The 15690-nt window shown below is 41.1% G+C and overlaps 1 protein-coding gene across 1 annotated transcript in view; it reads right to left on the reverse strand.

The window, feature by feature from the left end:
* Nucleotides 1-15690, reverse strand: part of USP46 (ubiquitin specific peptidase 46) — a 76687-nt gene that overhangs the window by 17062 nt on the left and 43935 nt on the right. Inside the window, exon 5 of the mRNA XM_061420150.1 lies at nt 12023-12099. Within this exon, the coding sequence (XP_061276134.1) occupies nt 12023-12099 (77 nt within the window). The remainder of the gene's footprint in view (nt 1-12022; nt 12100-15690) is intronic.

A 15690-nucleotide genomic window follows, 5' to 3' on the forward strand; every position in this document is an offset into this window, starting at 1 on the left:
CTGCCAGGAGAGTTGCAGACAGAGATCAGTTCCCCAGAAGAGACACACGGCACACCTGAGAAGGCATGCCCGTGTACACCCAGAAAACCCAGTGGCTGGGATGGGGGAGGTGATAAGTCATAGCCTTCAACTGGGGGCAACTGCGCTCATCAAGCACCTGGTCACCTGAGCTGCTTGGACCTGGAAGGGCACGAAACGCAGGCCCAACCAACTCTGCGCCTTTGTGGAGTACCCGAGAACCTGAACGGCTTAGACCTGGAGACTGCATGAAACCCAGGGCCTGCATCAGACAGTTCCCGGCAGAGCAACCTAGAGCCTGAGCGGTGTAGACTGGGAAAGCACACACGCCATGAGCAGGGGCAAACCCAGTGTGGCTGAATCACTGTGAGCACACGCCAGTGATATTTGTTTGCAGTACCTCCCCACAGCACAACTGAACAAGTGAGCCTAAAAAAAGTGACCTCCACCGCCCCACTTGTGTCAGGGCGGAAATTAGACACTGAAGAGACCAGCAAACAGAAGAAGCTAAAATAAACACAGGGAACCACTTTGGAAGTGACAGGTGCAATAGATTAAAACCCTGTAGTTAGCACCGACTACATATGAAGGGACCTATAGACCTCGAGAAGTACAAGCTGGACCAAGGAACTATCTGAAAATGAACTGACCCCACACTATCCGCAACAGCTCCAGAGAAAAGTCCTAGATATATTTTTATTATAATCATTTTTTAAATTAAAAAAATTAAAAATTTTAAGTCCCCTATTACATCTTTAATTTTCATTTTTATAACCTACTATTATCTTGCAAAAAGAAAAAAGAGAGACCCTATTTTTAAAGCAAACTTCATATATATATATATATATATATATATATAATTTTTTTGACTTTTTTAAAAATATTCTATTTTTGAGAATCTAACCTCTACTCTAGATTTTTAATCTTTGCTTTCTGGTATTTGTTATAAATTTTGTACCTTTAAGAACCCAATCTTCAGTACCCATTTTTACTTGGGTACAAGATTACTGGCTTGACTGCTCTCTCCCTCTTTGGACTCTCCTTTTTCTCCACCAGGTCGCCTCTATTTCCTCCCTCCCCCTTTTCTTCTCTACCCAACTCTGAATCTCTTTGTGTGTTCTGGGCTGTGGAGAACACTTAGGGAACTGATTACTGGCTGGATCTGTCTCTCTCCTTTTGATTCCCCCTTTTATCCTCCTGGCCACCTCTGTCTCCTTCCTCCCTCTTCTCTTCTCTGTGTAACTTCGTAAACATCTCTGAGCGGTCCAGACTGTAGAGAGCACATAGGGAAGTGATTACTGGCTAGCTTACTCTCTTCCCTTTTGATTCCCCCTCTTCTCCTCCTGGTCACCTCTATCTCCCTCCTCCCTCTTCTCCATGTAACTCAGTGTACCTCTCCAGGTGTCCCTCACTGTGGAGAAACTTTTCATCATTAACCTAGATGTTTTATCGTTGGTGCTATATAGATGGAGAAGTCTTGAGATTCCTGTAAGAATAAGACTGAAAACCAGAGGCAGGAGGCTTAAGTCCTGAGAACACCAGAGAACTCCTAAATCCAGGGAACATTAATCAATAGGAGCTCATCAAACGCTTCCATACCTGCACTGAAACCAAGAACCACCCAAGGGCCAACAAGTTCCAGACCAAGACATACCATGCAAATTCTCCAGCAACACAGGAACATAGCCATGAGCTTCAATATACAGGCTGCCCAAAGTCACACCAAACCCACTGACATCTCAAAACTCATTACTGGATACTTCATTGCACTCCAGAGAGAAGAAATCCAGTTCCACCCACCGGAACACTGACACAAGCTTCCCTAACCAGGAAACCTTGACAAGCCACTCGTCCAACCCCACCCACAGCGAGGAACCTCCACAATAAAGAGGAACCACAAACTGCCAGAATACAGAAAGGCCACCACAAACACAGAAATATAAACAAGATGAAAAGGCAGAGAAGTACCCAGCAGGTAAAGGAACAGGATAAATGCCCACCAAACCAAAAAAAAGAGGAAGAGATAGGGAATCTACCTGATAAAGAATTCCAAATAATGATAGTGAAAATGATCCAAAACCTTGAAAACAAATTGGAGTTACAGATAAATAGCCTGGAGACAAGGATCAAAAAGATGCAAGAAAGAACTTCCCTGGTGGCTCAGACGGTAAAGCGTCTGCCTACAATGTGGGAGACCTGGGTTCAATCCCTGGGTCGGGAAGATCTCCTGGAGAAGGGAATGGCAACCCACTCCAGTATTCTTGCCTCACCCCCCAAAAAGCAGCTCAAAGAAATATTTTGGGCTTCCCTGATAGCTCAGTTGGTAAAGAATCCACCTGCGATGCAGGAGACCCCAGTTGGATTCCTGGGTCGGGAAGATCCCCTGGAGAAGGGAAAGGCTACCCACTTCAGTATTCTGGCCTAGAGAATTCCATGGACAGTCCATGAGGTCGCAAAGAGTGGGACATGACTGAGCCACTTTCACTTTCAAACCAACAATTTGCCCCATAATAATCATAGGGATAATAACCATAGAATAAATTAAAAAGAGTCAATATATAATGAATAATGTAATAAATGAGATCAAAAACACTCTGGAGGGAACCAACAGTAGAATAACGGAGGCAAAATACAGGATAAGTGAGGTAGAAGATAGAATGGTAGAAATAAATGAAACAGAGAGGAAAAAAGAAAAAAGAATTAAAAGAAATGAGGACAACCTCAGAGACCTCTGGGACAATGTTAAATGCCCCAACATTCGAATCATAGGAGTCCCAGAAGAAGAAGACAAAAAGAAAGACCATGAGAAAATACTTGAGGAGGTAATAGTTGAAAACCTCCCTAAAATGAGGAAGGAAATAATCACCCAAGTCCAAGAAACCCAGAGAGTCCAAAACAGGATAAACTCAAGGTGAAACACCCCAAGACACATATTAATCAAATTAACAAAGATCAAACACAAAGAACAAATATTAAAAGCAGCAAGGGAAAAACAACAAATAACACACATGGGGATTCCCATAAGGATAACAGCTGATCTTTCAACAGAAACTCTTCAGGCCAGAAGGGAATGGCAGGACATACTTAAAGTGATGAAAGATAATAACCTACAGCCCAGATTACTATACCCAGCAAGGATCTCATTCAAATATGAAGGAGAAATCAAAAGCTTTACAGACAAGCAAAAGCAGAGAGAATTCAGCCCCACCAAACCAGCTCTCCAAAAAATGCTAAAGGATCTTCTCTAGACAGGAAACACAAAAAGGGTGTATAAATTCAAACCCAAAACAATAAAATAAATGGCAATGGGATCAAACTTATCAATAATTACCTTAAATGTAAATGGATTGAATGCCCCAATCAAAAGACAAAAACTGGCTGAATGGATACAAAAACAAGACCCCTATATATGTTGTTTACAAGAGACCCACCTTGAAACAAGGGACACATACAGACTGAAAGTGAAGGGCTGGGAAAAGATATTCCATGCAAATAGAGACCAAAAGAAAGCAGGAGTAGCAATACTCATATCAGATAAAATAGACTTTAAAACAAAGACTGTGAAAAGAGACAAAGATGGACACTACATAATGATCAAAGGATCAATCCAAGAAGAAGATATAACAATTATAAATATATATGCACCCAACATAGGAACACCACAATATGTAAGATAAATGGTAACAAGTATGAAAGGGAAAATTAACAATAACACAATAATAGTGGGAGACTTTAATACCCCACTCACACCTATGGATATATCAACTAAATAGAAAATTAACAAGGAAACACAAACTTTAAATGATACAATAGACCAATTAGACCTAATCGATACCTATAGGACATTTCACCCCCAAACAATGAATTTCATCTTTTTCTCAAGCGCACACGGAACCTTCCCCAGGAGAGACCACATCCTGGGCCATAAATCTAGCCTTGGTAAATTCAAAAAAATTGAAATCATTCCAAGCATCTTTTCTGACCACAATGCAGTAAGATTAGATCTCAGTAACAGGAGAAAAACTATTAAAAATTCCAACATATGGAGGCTGAACAACACGCTGCTGAATAACCAACAAATCACAGAAGAAATCAAAAAAGAAATCAAAATATGCATAGAAATGAATGAAAATGAAAACACAACAACCCCAAATCTATGGGACACTGTAAAAGCAGTCAGTGCTAAGGGTGAGGTTCATAGCAATACAGGATTACCTCAAGAAACAAGAAAAAAGTCAAATAACCTAACTCTACACCTAAAGCAACTAGAAAAGGAAGAAATGAAGAACCCCAGGGTTAGTAGAAGGAAAGAAATCTTAAAAATTAGGGCAGAAATAAACACAAAAGAAACAAAAGAGACCATAGCAAAAATCAACAAAGCCAAAAGCTGGTTCTTTGACAAGACAAATAAAATTGACAAACCATTAGCCAGACTCATCAAGAAACAAAGGGAGAAAAATCAAATCAACAAAATTAGAAGTGAAAATGGAGAGATCACAACAGACAACACAGAAATACAAAGGATCATAAGAAACTATTATTAGCAACTATATGCAAATAAAATGGACAACTTGGAAGAAATGGACAAATTCTTAGAAAAGTAAAACTTTCCAAAACTGAACCAGGAAGAAATAGAAAATCTTAACAGACCCATCACAAGCATGGAAATTGAAACTGTAATCAAAAATCTTCCAACAAACAAAAGCCCAGGACCAGACGGCTTCACAGTTGAATTCTACCAAAAATTTAGAGAAGAGATAACACCTATCCTATTCAAACTCTTCCAGAAAATTGCAGAGGAAGGTAAACTTCCAAACTTATTCTATGAGGCCACCATCACCCTAATACCAAAACCTGACAAAGATGTCACAAAAAAAGAAAACTACAGGTCAATATCACTGATGAACATAGATGCAAAAATCCTTAACAAAATTCTAGCAAACAGAATCCAACAACATATTAAAAAGATCATACATCATGACCAAGTGGGCTTTATCCCAGGGATGCAAGGATTCTTCAATATCCGCAAATCAATCAATGTAATACATCACATTAACAAATTGAAAAATAAAAACCATATGATTATCTCAATAGATGCAGAGAAAGCCTTTGACAAAATTCAACATCCATTTATGATAAAAAACCCTCCAGAAAGCAGGAATAGAAGGAACATACCTCAACATAATAAAGCTATATATGACAAACCCTCAGCAAACATTATCCTCAATGGTGAAAACCTGAAAGCATTTCCCCTAAAGTCAAGAACAAGACAAGGGTACCCAGTTTCACCACTATTATTCAACATAGTTTTGGAAGTTTTGACCACAGCAATCAGAGCAGAAAAAGAAATAAAAGGAATCCATATTGGAAAAGAAAAAGTAAAACTCTCACTGTTTGCAGATGACATGATCCTTTACATAGAAAACCCTAAAGACTCCACCAAAAAATTACTAGAGCTAATCAATGAATATAGTAAAGTTGCAGGATATAAAATTAACACACAGAAATCCCTTGCATTCCTATACACTAACAGTGAGAAAACAGAAAAAGAAATTAAGGAAACAATTCCATTCACCATTGCAACAAAAGGAAAAAAATACTTAGGAATATATCTACCTAAAGAAACAAAAGACCTATATATAGAAAACTATAAAACACTGGGGAAAGAAATCAAAGAGGACACAAATAGATGGAGAAATATACCGTGTTCATGGATCAGAAGAATCAATATAGTGAAAATGAGTATACCACCCAAAGCAATCTACAGATTCAATGCAATCCCTATCAAGCTACCAACGGTATTTTTCAGAGAACTAGAACAAATAACTTCACAATTTGTATGGAAATACAAAAAACCTTCAATAGCCAAAGCAATCTTGAGAAAGAAGAATGGACCTGGAGGAATCAACCTGCCTGACTTCAGGCTCTACTACAGAGCCACAGTCATCAAGACAATATGGTACTGGCACAAAGAGAAATATAGATCAGCGGAACAAAATAGAAAGCCCAGAGATAAATCCACGTACCTATGGACACCTTATCTTTGACAAAGGAGGCAAGAATATACAATGGGATTAAAGACAATCTCTTTAACAAGTGGTGCTGGGAAAACTGGTCAACCACTTGTAAACGAATGAAACTGGAACACTTTCTAACACCATACACAAAAATAAACTCAAAATGGATTAAAGATCTAAATGTAAGACCAGAAACTATTAAACTCCTAGAGGAAAACAGGCAAAACACTCTCCAACATAAACCACAGCAGGATCCTCTATGACCCACCTCCAAGAATATTGGAAATAAAAGCAAAAATAAACAAATGGCACCTAATTGAAATTAAAAGCTTCTGCACAACAAAGGAAACTATAAGCAAGGTGAAAAGACAGCCTTCAGAATGGGAGAAAATAATAGCAAACGAAGCAACGGACAAAGAATTAATCTCAAAAATATTCAAGCAACTCCTGCAGCTCAATTCCAGAAAAATAAGCGACCTAATCAAAAAATGGGCCAAAGAACTAAATAGACATTTCTCCAAAGAAGACATACAGATGACTAACAAACACATGAAAAGATGCTCAACATCACTCATTATCAGAGAAATGCAAATCAAAACCACAATGAGGTACCATTTCAAGCCAGTCAGAATGGCTGCTATCCAAAAGTCTACAAGCAATAAATGCTGGAGAGGGTGTGGAGAAAAGGGAACCCTCTTACACTGTTGGTGGGAATGTAAACTAGTACAGCCACTATGGAGAACAGTGTGGAGATTTCTTAAAAAACTGGAAATAGAACTGCCATACGACCCAGCAATCCCACTGCTGGGCATACACACCAAGGAAACCAGAAATGAAAGAGACACGTGTACCCCAGTGTTCACCACAACACTCTTTATAATAGCCAGGACATGGAAGCAACCTAGATGTCCATCAGCAGATGAATGGATAAAGAAAGCTGTGGTACATATACACAATGGAATATTACTCAGCCATTAAAAAGAATACATTTGAATCAGTTCTAATGAGGTGGATGAAACTGGAGCCTATTATACAGAGTGAAGTAAGCCAGAAAGAAAAACACCAATACAGTATACTAATGCATATACATGGAATTTAGAAAGATGGTAATGATAACCCTGTATGCGAGACAGCAAAAGAGACACAGATGTATAGAACAGTCTTTTGGACTCTGTGGGAGAGGGCGAGGGTGCGATAATATGGGAGAATGGCATTGAAACATGTAAATTATCATATGTGAAACAAATCGCCAGTCCAGGTTTGATGCATGATACAGGCTGCTCGGGGCTGGTGCACTGGGATGACCCAGAGGGATGGTATGGGGAGGGAGGTGGGAGGGGGGGTTCAGGATGGGGAACACATGTACACTCATGGCAGATCCATGTCAATGTATGGCAAAACCAACACAATGTGGTAAAGTAAAAAAAAAAAATCTCAAGCTAAGGAGGTCTCTCGATAATTTCATGTTATGATGCACATTTAAAAAATAGTGGCAAAAGAAAAAGAAAAACAAAACAATCAACAACAACGAAAAATGGTGCCACGTAGAAAGGAGCTGGGGTACACTGACACGGCTGCTCTGCCGGCAGCTCCAGGCTCTGCCTGCAAGTTGAGGGGATCTGCACACACCTGGAACCCATCTTCCATGGCATATAAGCTAGGAAGCTTTGTTCTAGAGTCTACAGCAGTGGTTCACTCGGCTGCTCATCAGAATCACCAGGGGAGCTTTCAAAACAATCTCAATCCCCCATCACTCTGCCCCAAGCCAAGTTACATGAGAATGTCTCCAAGAACCAGAGGCACCATTGTTCTTAAAACTCCCTAGGTGGTTCCAATATGCTCCGTGGGCTGAGAGCCACTGTCCCCAGCGCTTTGCAAATATGAACATGTTATGGGAATCACCTGGAAATCTTGTCCAAGTGCAGGCACTGACTCGTGCACTCATTGTTGAAGGAGACCAGAGATTCTGCCCTACTAATGACCCAGGTAATGTCAACGGTACTAGCTCGCAGACCCCTATTTGAGTAGCAAAGATCTAGGGCAGCAGTTCTCAAACTCTGGCGGTATCAAAACCATCTGGAAAATTAAGGAATAGTAGATGCCCAGGCTAACAGAAGTTAAATATCACCTAGGCCTCCATTTTTACCAACTTCTCCAGATGATTCTGATATGCACCAAAGTTTGAGAACTACTGACTCAAGTGTTAAAGAAAGTTGAAAAAAAGAAATCCACAAGAAAGGTGTGTCAGATATTAGCAAATACCATATATGAGAAATAGCCAAAACTAAGACACAAGCCAGATAAAACAGAGAAACTGACAGATAAGCATATGGCAATAGATTTGTGATAGAGTTCCATATAAACTTGGCACAGAGAAGTTTCCAAAATGAAAAGACATTTTTTTAAAAGGAAGAGTAATTTTAAAATAGAGCTTTGGGAGAACTAAAAAACGCTGACCTCCCTGGCCCTGAGAGAATGGGCATTTTTAATGAGAGGAGGACAGAGGAAGAGGAGAGTGGTGTCAGAGCATCGAGCCCTTTGAGGAGAGAGGTACATTTCTGTGCAGGAGCCACAGGGAGGGACTAAGGCCCTGAAGTGAAAGACAAAAAATGCCCAAAAGGACAAGGGGGTAAGATAAACACATATTTTAAGTTTTTGCCTGAGGCTATCCCTGAACTTTTCAAAAGAAAAAGAAATTTCTCAGTATCCTCCTATGATGCAGATGGCTCACTCTGCCTGCCTAAGACACGGTGCTGTGATGTGAAATATTAGAAGTATACCTCAGCTACAATATGGCTTTAATGGCTTCTCTAAACCTGTTTCCCAAATTAACCACTATTTATATCATCATTTCTCTGGGATAAAAGTTCATTGAAAACACGTTGTAATTGATCACCTAAAGCCCTTCTGGAAGAAGGTGGCTTTAAATCCTACAATTTTAGCTTGATTTTTAACTTTTCTCAATATCAAAATAAATGGTAAGGATATCACACCAGAAAAGATACGCAGGCATGATGTTAAAGAAGACAACTCATAATTCTAGTTTGAAAAACAAATCCTCAAGAATGCAAACCACATTAAGCCATAAAAGGGGCCAAAAAAGATCATAATCATTCCTTCTCTTTTGTCTCAAATAGAAAAAGTTAACAGATCAGCTGGCATCATTTATTCCCTGAACTCTCTCCTGCACTTTGTTCCTCTGGGAGAGGCTGGAAAGCTGCCACCCCCACCCCAGAACTCTCAGTGGTTGAACAGCAACACCTGGCAGGCTTCTCTCTGTTGGGGAGGTGAGCTCTTAGGCACCGATGAAGGCAGGTCCAGGTAAGTCAGCCAACGTCTATTTTCAGGATGATGTACTAAGGGGGAGGGGCAGGCCCTTCAGGAATATCAGCCTGAACAATCAGATGAGAATTTGATGTTGTTTAAAATGTATTGTGAGGCTATTCTGTACCCATCCCGGCTTAAAGGCCTCCAAATGTCTCCAGTCTGCCTTCATCAGGTATGCACTGCCAATGTATGTATTTCCTCCAGAAAAAAAAAGTGAGGGGACTTAGTTCTGGGTTACATTTGTCTGTAACGAGGCTCCCCAATGGTTGAAATTCTTAGCTGGTCTCAAAGCTATAGCCACTGCCATCTGCCCTCCTGAACAGCCCAGGAATTTCTTAGAAGGGAGGGGAAGCAGCCAGCCTCCTAGCTCCTCTTCTCCAAGAAGAATGGGCAGGTAATACCCTTTCTTGTGCTCCCTCACATATGACCAGCTCTGGCATAACTTTATAGCTTTTTCGCCTCCTTGTGATCACAAAACCCTAAGGAAATCAAAACTGGCTTCTTTTCACAGGAATATTAAGAGCCCATGCCAAAAACAGAACCAATCAGAAGAAACAAAAAAAGCTATCTTGGCCTGAAAAATGCTTTGCAAACAGAGACCATAAATGTGTCCTGGACACCTGGACCCAAGGCATCTGGAGACAAACGATGAAATGCCAGACCAGCAGGAGGTGCTGAGGTAACTTGGTGGGGACAGGGGAAGGCTCAGCCTCCTGGGAATGAGAGAGTAACCAGCCCCCAGCTCACACAATACATGACACCCAGACGAACTGGGACGTTCTGCCAGGTTGGAACTGGTGCCTCTACCATGAAAAATGACTTTCTAACAGTCGACGGCCACAGCAAGTCCCTTTAATCTAAAGAGTTCTGAGTAACCTGAACTCCTGATAGAACAATTCTGTCACACAATGCCCACTGATAAAGATCAACAGGGCTTGGAAGAGAAAGACAAATACCATATGGTATCACTTATGTGTGGGACCTTGAACTTATCTATGAAACAGACTCACAGACATAGAGAATAACAGCCTTGTGGTCGCTGGCGGGGTGTGGGCAGGGGGTGGAGGATTGGGAGTGTGGGGTTAGCAGATGCAAACCATTAAATATAGGATGGATGAACAAGTTCCTACTATACAGCACAGGGAACTATATTCAATATCCTGTGACAAACCAAAAAAGAATGCATATATAACTGAATCACCCCGAGGTACAGCAGAGAGTAACACCACACTGTAAATCACCTATCCTTAAATAGAATAAACTTTTTTAAAATAAATAAATAAAAACCCAACAGTGCCCTGAGCTGATGAGGCATTCTAAGCAATGGGAAGGGCCACCCAGACCACCTGGCCTGCCCGGGCACCCCCACTACCAGCCACTCTCTAGACATGTTTAATGTCCTTCAAAGCACCAATTCCTGTCCGTGGATTCCCACCAGACTATAAGCGCCACGAGATACATACCTGACGCTAGCCCTTGACCTCCGGTGTATAGAAGAGTGGGGCTAATTATAAGTTAAAAGGAGGAGAAAGAAGTGAGGACAGGACAGTGAATTGTGTCTCCAGAGTATTAAAATAGCAGAGACATCACTTTGCCAACTAAGGTCCGTATAGTCAAAGCTATGGTTTTTCCAGTAGCCATATATGGTAAGAGTTGGACCATAAAGAAGGCTGAGTGCCGAAGAATTGATGCTTTCAGCATCAATTGTGGTGTTGGGAAGATGCTTGAGAGTCCTTTGGACAACAAGGAGATCAAACCAGTCAATCCTAAAGGAAATCAACCATGGATATTCATTGGAAGGTCTGATGCTGAAGCTCTAATACTCTGGCCACCTGATGGAAAGAGTCGACTCATTGGAAAAGACCCTGATGCTGGCAAAGATTGAGGGCAGGAGAAGGGGGCAACAGAGGATGAGATGATTATGCAGCATCACTGACTTCAGGACATAATTTGAACAAACTATGAGAGAGAGCTGAAGGACAGGGAAGTGAGGCATGCTGCAGTCTATGGGGTCACAAACAATCAGATACAACTTAGCAACTGAACAACAACAAATCAATTCTGAGCACGTTTTCAACTACAAGTCAAAACACAATATCTGCAGGAACCCTGGGCGTATGTTACTCTTACACTCAGGGAACCTTACCTCCCCTCAACTCTAATTAGGAGAAAGCCTTCTTCCATGAATGAGCTCTACACAATGCTGCGAGATAGAGGAAAAGGCAATGCCGTCATCGGTTCTCAGTTCAAAAGTGCATAATTTTTAAAATCAAAGACTAGATTAGCTTAGAAAAAGAAAGGAATGGTAGGCATCCGTAGCATTTTTCAACTTAATTGTGTGACTGTGATTGGGTATGTCTGTGTGTGTGGAGAGGCAGATGAGGGCCCAAAGCACACATCTGTATTAAAGATTAAAACCTTATTTTTAAACTTAATGACTAATGACTTCCACTTGATCCCCTCACTCCTCAGCAGGACTCTTCTCTAGACAACATATACTTATTTCTAATCTCTCTAGGGAAAGAAGAAATAGAAAATAATAGGATTACATTGGTTTAACAGAAAGGAAGATTATCTCCTGAAGAAATACAGGAAATTTTCCCCCATGACTTATTAGCCTCATCAAAAACTCAGACCATAGTCAGAATTCATGAGGTTACCTTAGACAGTGGGTAATAGATGTGTTCTGCTCCACATCAACAGAAAGGTCAAGAAAATCTTCATCTTTGCTGCTAACCTGAAGCAAAAAAAGGAAAAAGTATTAGGTATAAAATACATAACAGACAAGCAGGTGTAATTTTGAATACTTACAGGGAACCAAAACCCGTAACTACAGTTAAAGGCAGGTGTGACTTTGTATATTCACTGGCAACTGGTTAACCTTGAAAACAATCCCAAGCAAGAGAAAACTCTAAATTCTTAGAAAACTCTAAAGCATACCTATATCCCAGCTTTGACTCAGGCTTTTCACAATTATAACTCAACCAGATTTCTCTTCCTGTCCTTTCATCTCTCCCACTGTTTCAAAGCAAGAAGTATCAGACAGGTATCCTTACAGCTCAGCCTGGCAGAATGGTTAACAATGGAAACAGAAAAATGACAAGAGCCTTATAAACCTATTGCTCAGATGACTGCCCTCCATTAAGCTGTCTGCACTTCCTGCCAGTGCCCTGAAATCACTCCCTTCCTCTGGTGCCTCGTCATTCAAACTGTATGTGGGGCCAGGGAGCTGAAAGTGCTATGGGCCAGAGGGTCACCCTACCTGCACACACAGCTGTCCTCTGGCCCAGCAAGTGCCATCCTGCAGAATGCCCATTGCTGTCTGGGGTACCACCCAGACCTGGAGCTTGGGCTTGGGCTGCTTTGCTTGCTAAGTCACTTCAGTCATGTCCGACTCTTTGTGATCCCATGGACTATAACCTGCCAGGCTCCTCTGTCCATGGGATTTTCCAGGCAAGAATACTGGAGTGGGTTGCCATGCCTTCCTCCAGAGGATCTTCCCGACCCAGGGACTGAACCCACATCTCTTATGTCTCCTGTGCTGGCCGAGTTGATCATCAGTCCCGACTATTTCTCAGCCTGCACAGCTAACACCACACCACTTCTGGGTCTGTACTTAACGAAGCTCACCAGCTAGCCTAGCATTTCACCATCTTGGAGTAGGAGGGACAAACTAGCCCAGCAGCAACTTTAAGATGCCCAGTCACCTAGCAGCAAACAAAAATAATACGCCTATAAATGTGACAACTATCCTAGGAGCCAGTACTCCAACATTCAGAGATGTGGACACAATCCTTCATGCTTTTATTAGCACACCGAAGAATGGGTACTGGCAGTTGCCCAGCTCCATGTCCTGTCTCTGCTACTTACAGTGGATGACTTTAGCCACTCTGTACCTCAGTTCCCTCATCTGTAAAGTGGGAGAAGAGTAGCTATTTCATAAAGTTGTTATGAGAATGAAATAAACTAATACATGTAAAGTGCTTTAAGAAGTCAGTACTCAACAAATCCAGGAGGGGCAAAATATTTTAAATGGTCTAAAATGGTCAAATAGTAGGGAATGGGTTACTATGTTGTGGGCATAATATTACATGAAATACGGGACTCCTCTCCTGCACTTCCGCCACCACCATGAGAAAGGTAACCCAGGCTGGCCCCGTGACTGCTCCCCTGAAGAAGATGAGAGCCCACAGAGGAGAGTGTTCTCACTAAGGTGTCCTGGCGAAGCCCAGACTAGAGCTCAACCCCCACCAGCCTGTGGATACATGTGTGAGACAGCTGAGATGCAGACCCACAGGTCTGGGTAAGGCCAGCTGGATCAGGCAACTCCCCACCAACCCAAGGCTGCAGAATTATAGTGAAAATAAATCAGAGTTGATTTAAGCCTCAGAGTTTTGGGGAAGTCTGTAGCAAAGCAACAAATAACCAACAGAACTACTTAACATGACAGGCATTCCTCCTTTCATTGCACCTGGCAGACAGTGTGTTTTTTCTAATTTGAAGATTTGTGGCAACTATGTGTCAGGCAAGTCTATTCGGTAACATTTGCTCACTTCATGTCTCTGTGTCACATTTTGGTAATTTTTGCAACATTAAAAAATTTTTCATTATTATGTCTTATGGTGATCTGTAATCAGTGATCTTTGATGTTACTTCTATGGCTTACTGAAGGTTCAAATGATGATTATCATTTTTTAGATTTAAGTATTTTTTAATTAAAGTATTATACATTTTTTAAATGCAATGCTATTGTACACTTAAAAGACCACAATACAGTGTAAAAATAACGTTCACATGCACTGGAAAACCAAAAAATTTGTGTGACTTGCCTCTTTGTAATATTCACTTTATTGCAGTGGTCTGATACTAAACTCGCAATACCTCCAAGGTATGTCTGTATATACTTTTTATTTTTATTCATTTATTGTCAGTTTCCCCCTTACTAAAATGAAAGTTTGAAAGACTGGCTTCAGTAATGACTAAGATCCTGTCTTCCAGCACTCCTCCAGAAAACTATAAACTCAGATAAACCAACAGAGAAGAAACAAAGACAGGCAGATGGGCGGTTCACATTTGGGAGGAGGAAGAGTTGCAAAGGATGAATTCATAGTTTCACAGCCTTTAGCTGGGGATTCATGGGGGAAAATGCAATCTTTCTGGTTTAGGAGGCAGAAAAACCATCCTGGGAAACCATGTCCACTGAGAACGGAAAAAATCTGAGAAGGTATTCCCAACTCTGGCTGCCCACATCTCTGGCTGACCCCTGAGCCACGCTCACACCGAGTACACTCACAGCAACACGGCTGGAGACAAGAGGGCTGACCCAAGAGTCAAGCTGCTGCCTGAGAAACAGAGTCTGCAGTTTGAGTCCAACCAACACAACTACCTGCTAAAACTTAAGAAACTCATCGAAGAAAAACAGCAGAACCCAGAGACTCTCAAACTTAACATTCTTAGCGTCCTAGATATGATCCAAACTTACCATATGTGAAGAATCAGGAAAATGGAAGATATTCTTAAGTAAAAGGAAATAACTGAGACCAATCCTGGGATGCCCCAGATGTTGGAAGTAACAAACAATGATTCTAAAGAAGCTACTGTAACTATCTTCAATAAAGTGAAATATAATATATTCACCGTGAACCAAAACATAAGACTGCAGAGAAATAGAAACAAACAAAAAAAGAATCAAATGGAAATTCCAGAACTAAAAAATTAATAAAGAGTCTGATGCTGGGAGGGATTGGGGGCAGGAGGAGAAGGGGACGACAGAGGATGAGATGGCTGGATGGCATCACTGACTCGATGGAAGTGAGTCTGAGTGAACTCCGGGACTTGGTGATGGACAGGGAGGCCTGGCGTGCTGCGATTCATGGGGTCGCGAAGAGTCAGACACGACTGAGCAACTGAACTGAACTGGACTTAACAGAGATCTGGAGAGAGATCAGTGGATTTGAAGACAGAACAACAGAAATTATCCAATGAGAAGAATAAAGGAAGAAAAAAGATTGAAATAAAAATTAATACTCATAAACCTGTTAGAAAATATCATAAACTAACGGGAGTCCCGGAAGGGGAGGAAAGAGAATAGGGCAGAAAAACTATTTGACAAATAATGGCTGAATATTCCCTAAATTCAGTGAAAGATATACATTTATAGATTGAAGATATTCAACAAGAATCAAGCAGGATAAATACAAAGAAGGCCAGCCAAGGTCAAACTGCTGAAAGCCAAAGGTGAAAAAGCAAATCTTAAAAACACGTAGAGAGAAATGACACATTACAGGGAGTTCCCTGGTGATCTAATGATTGGAATTCTGGGCTTTCA

Source organism: Bos javanicus, chromosome 6 (assembly GCF_032452875.1).
Source record: "Bos javanicus breed banteng chromosome 6, ARS-OSU_banteng_1.0, whole genome shotgun sequence".
In the NCBI taxonomy this organism is placed as follows: Eukaryota; Metazoa; Chordata; class Mammalia; order Artiodactyla; family Bovidae; genus Bos; species Bos javanicus.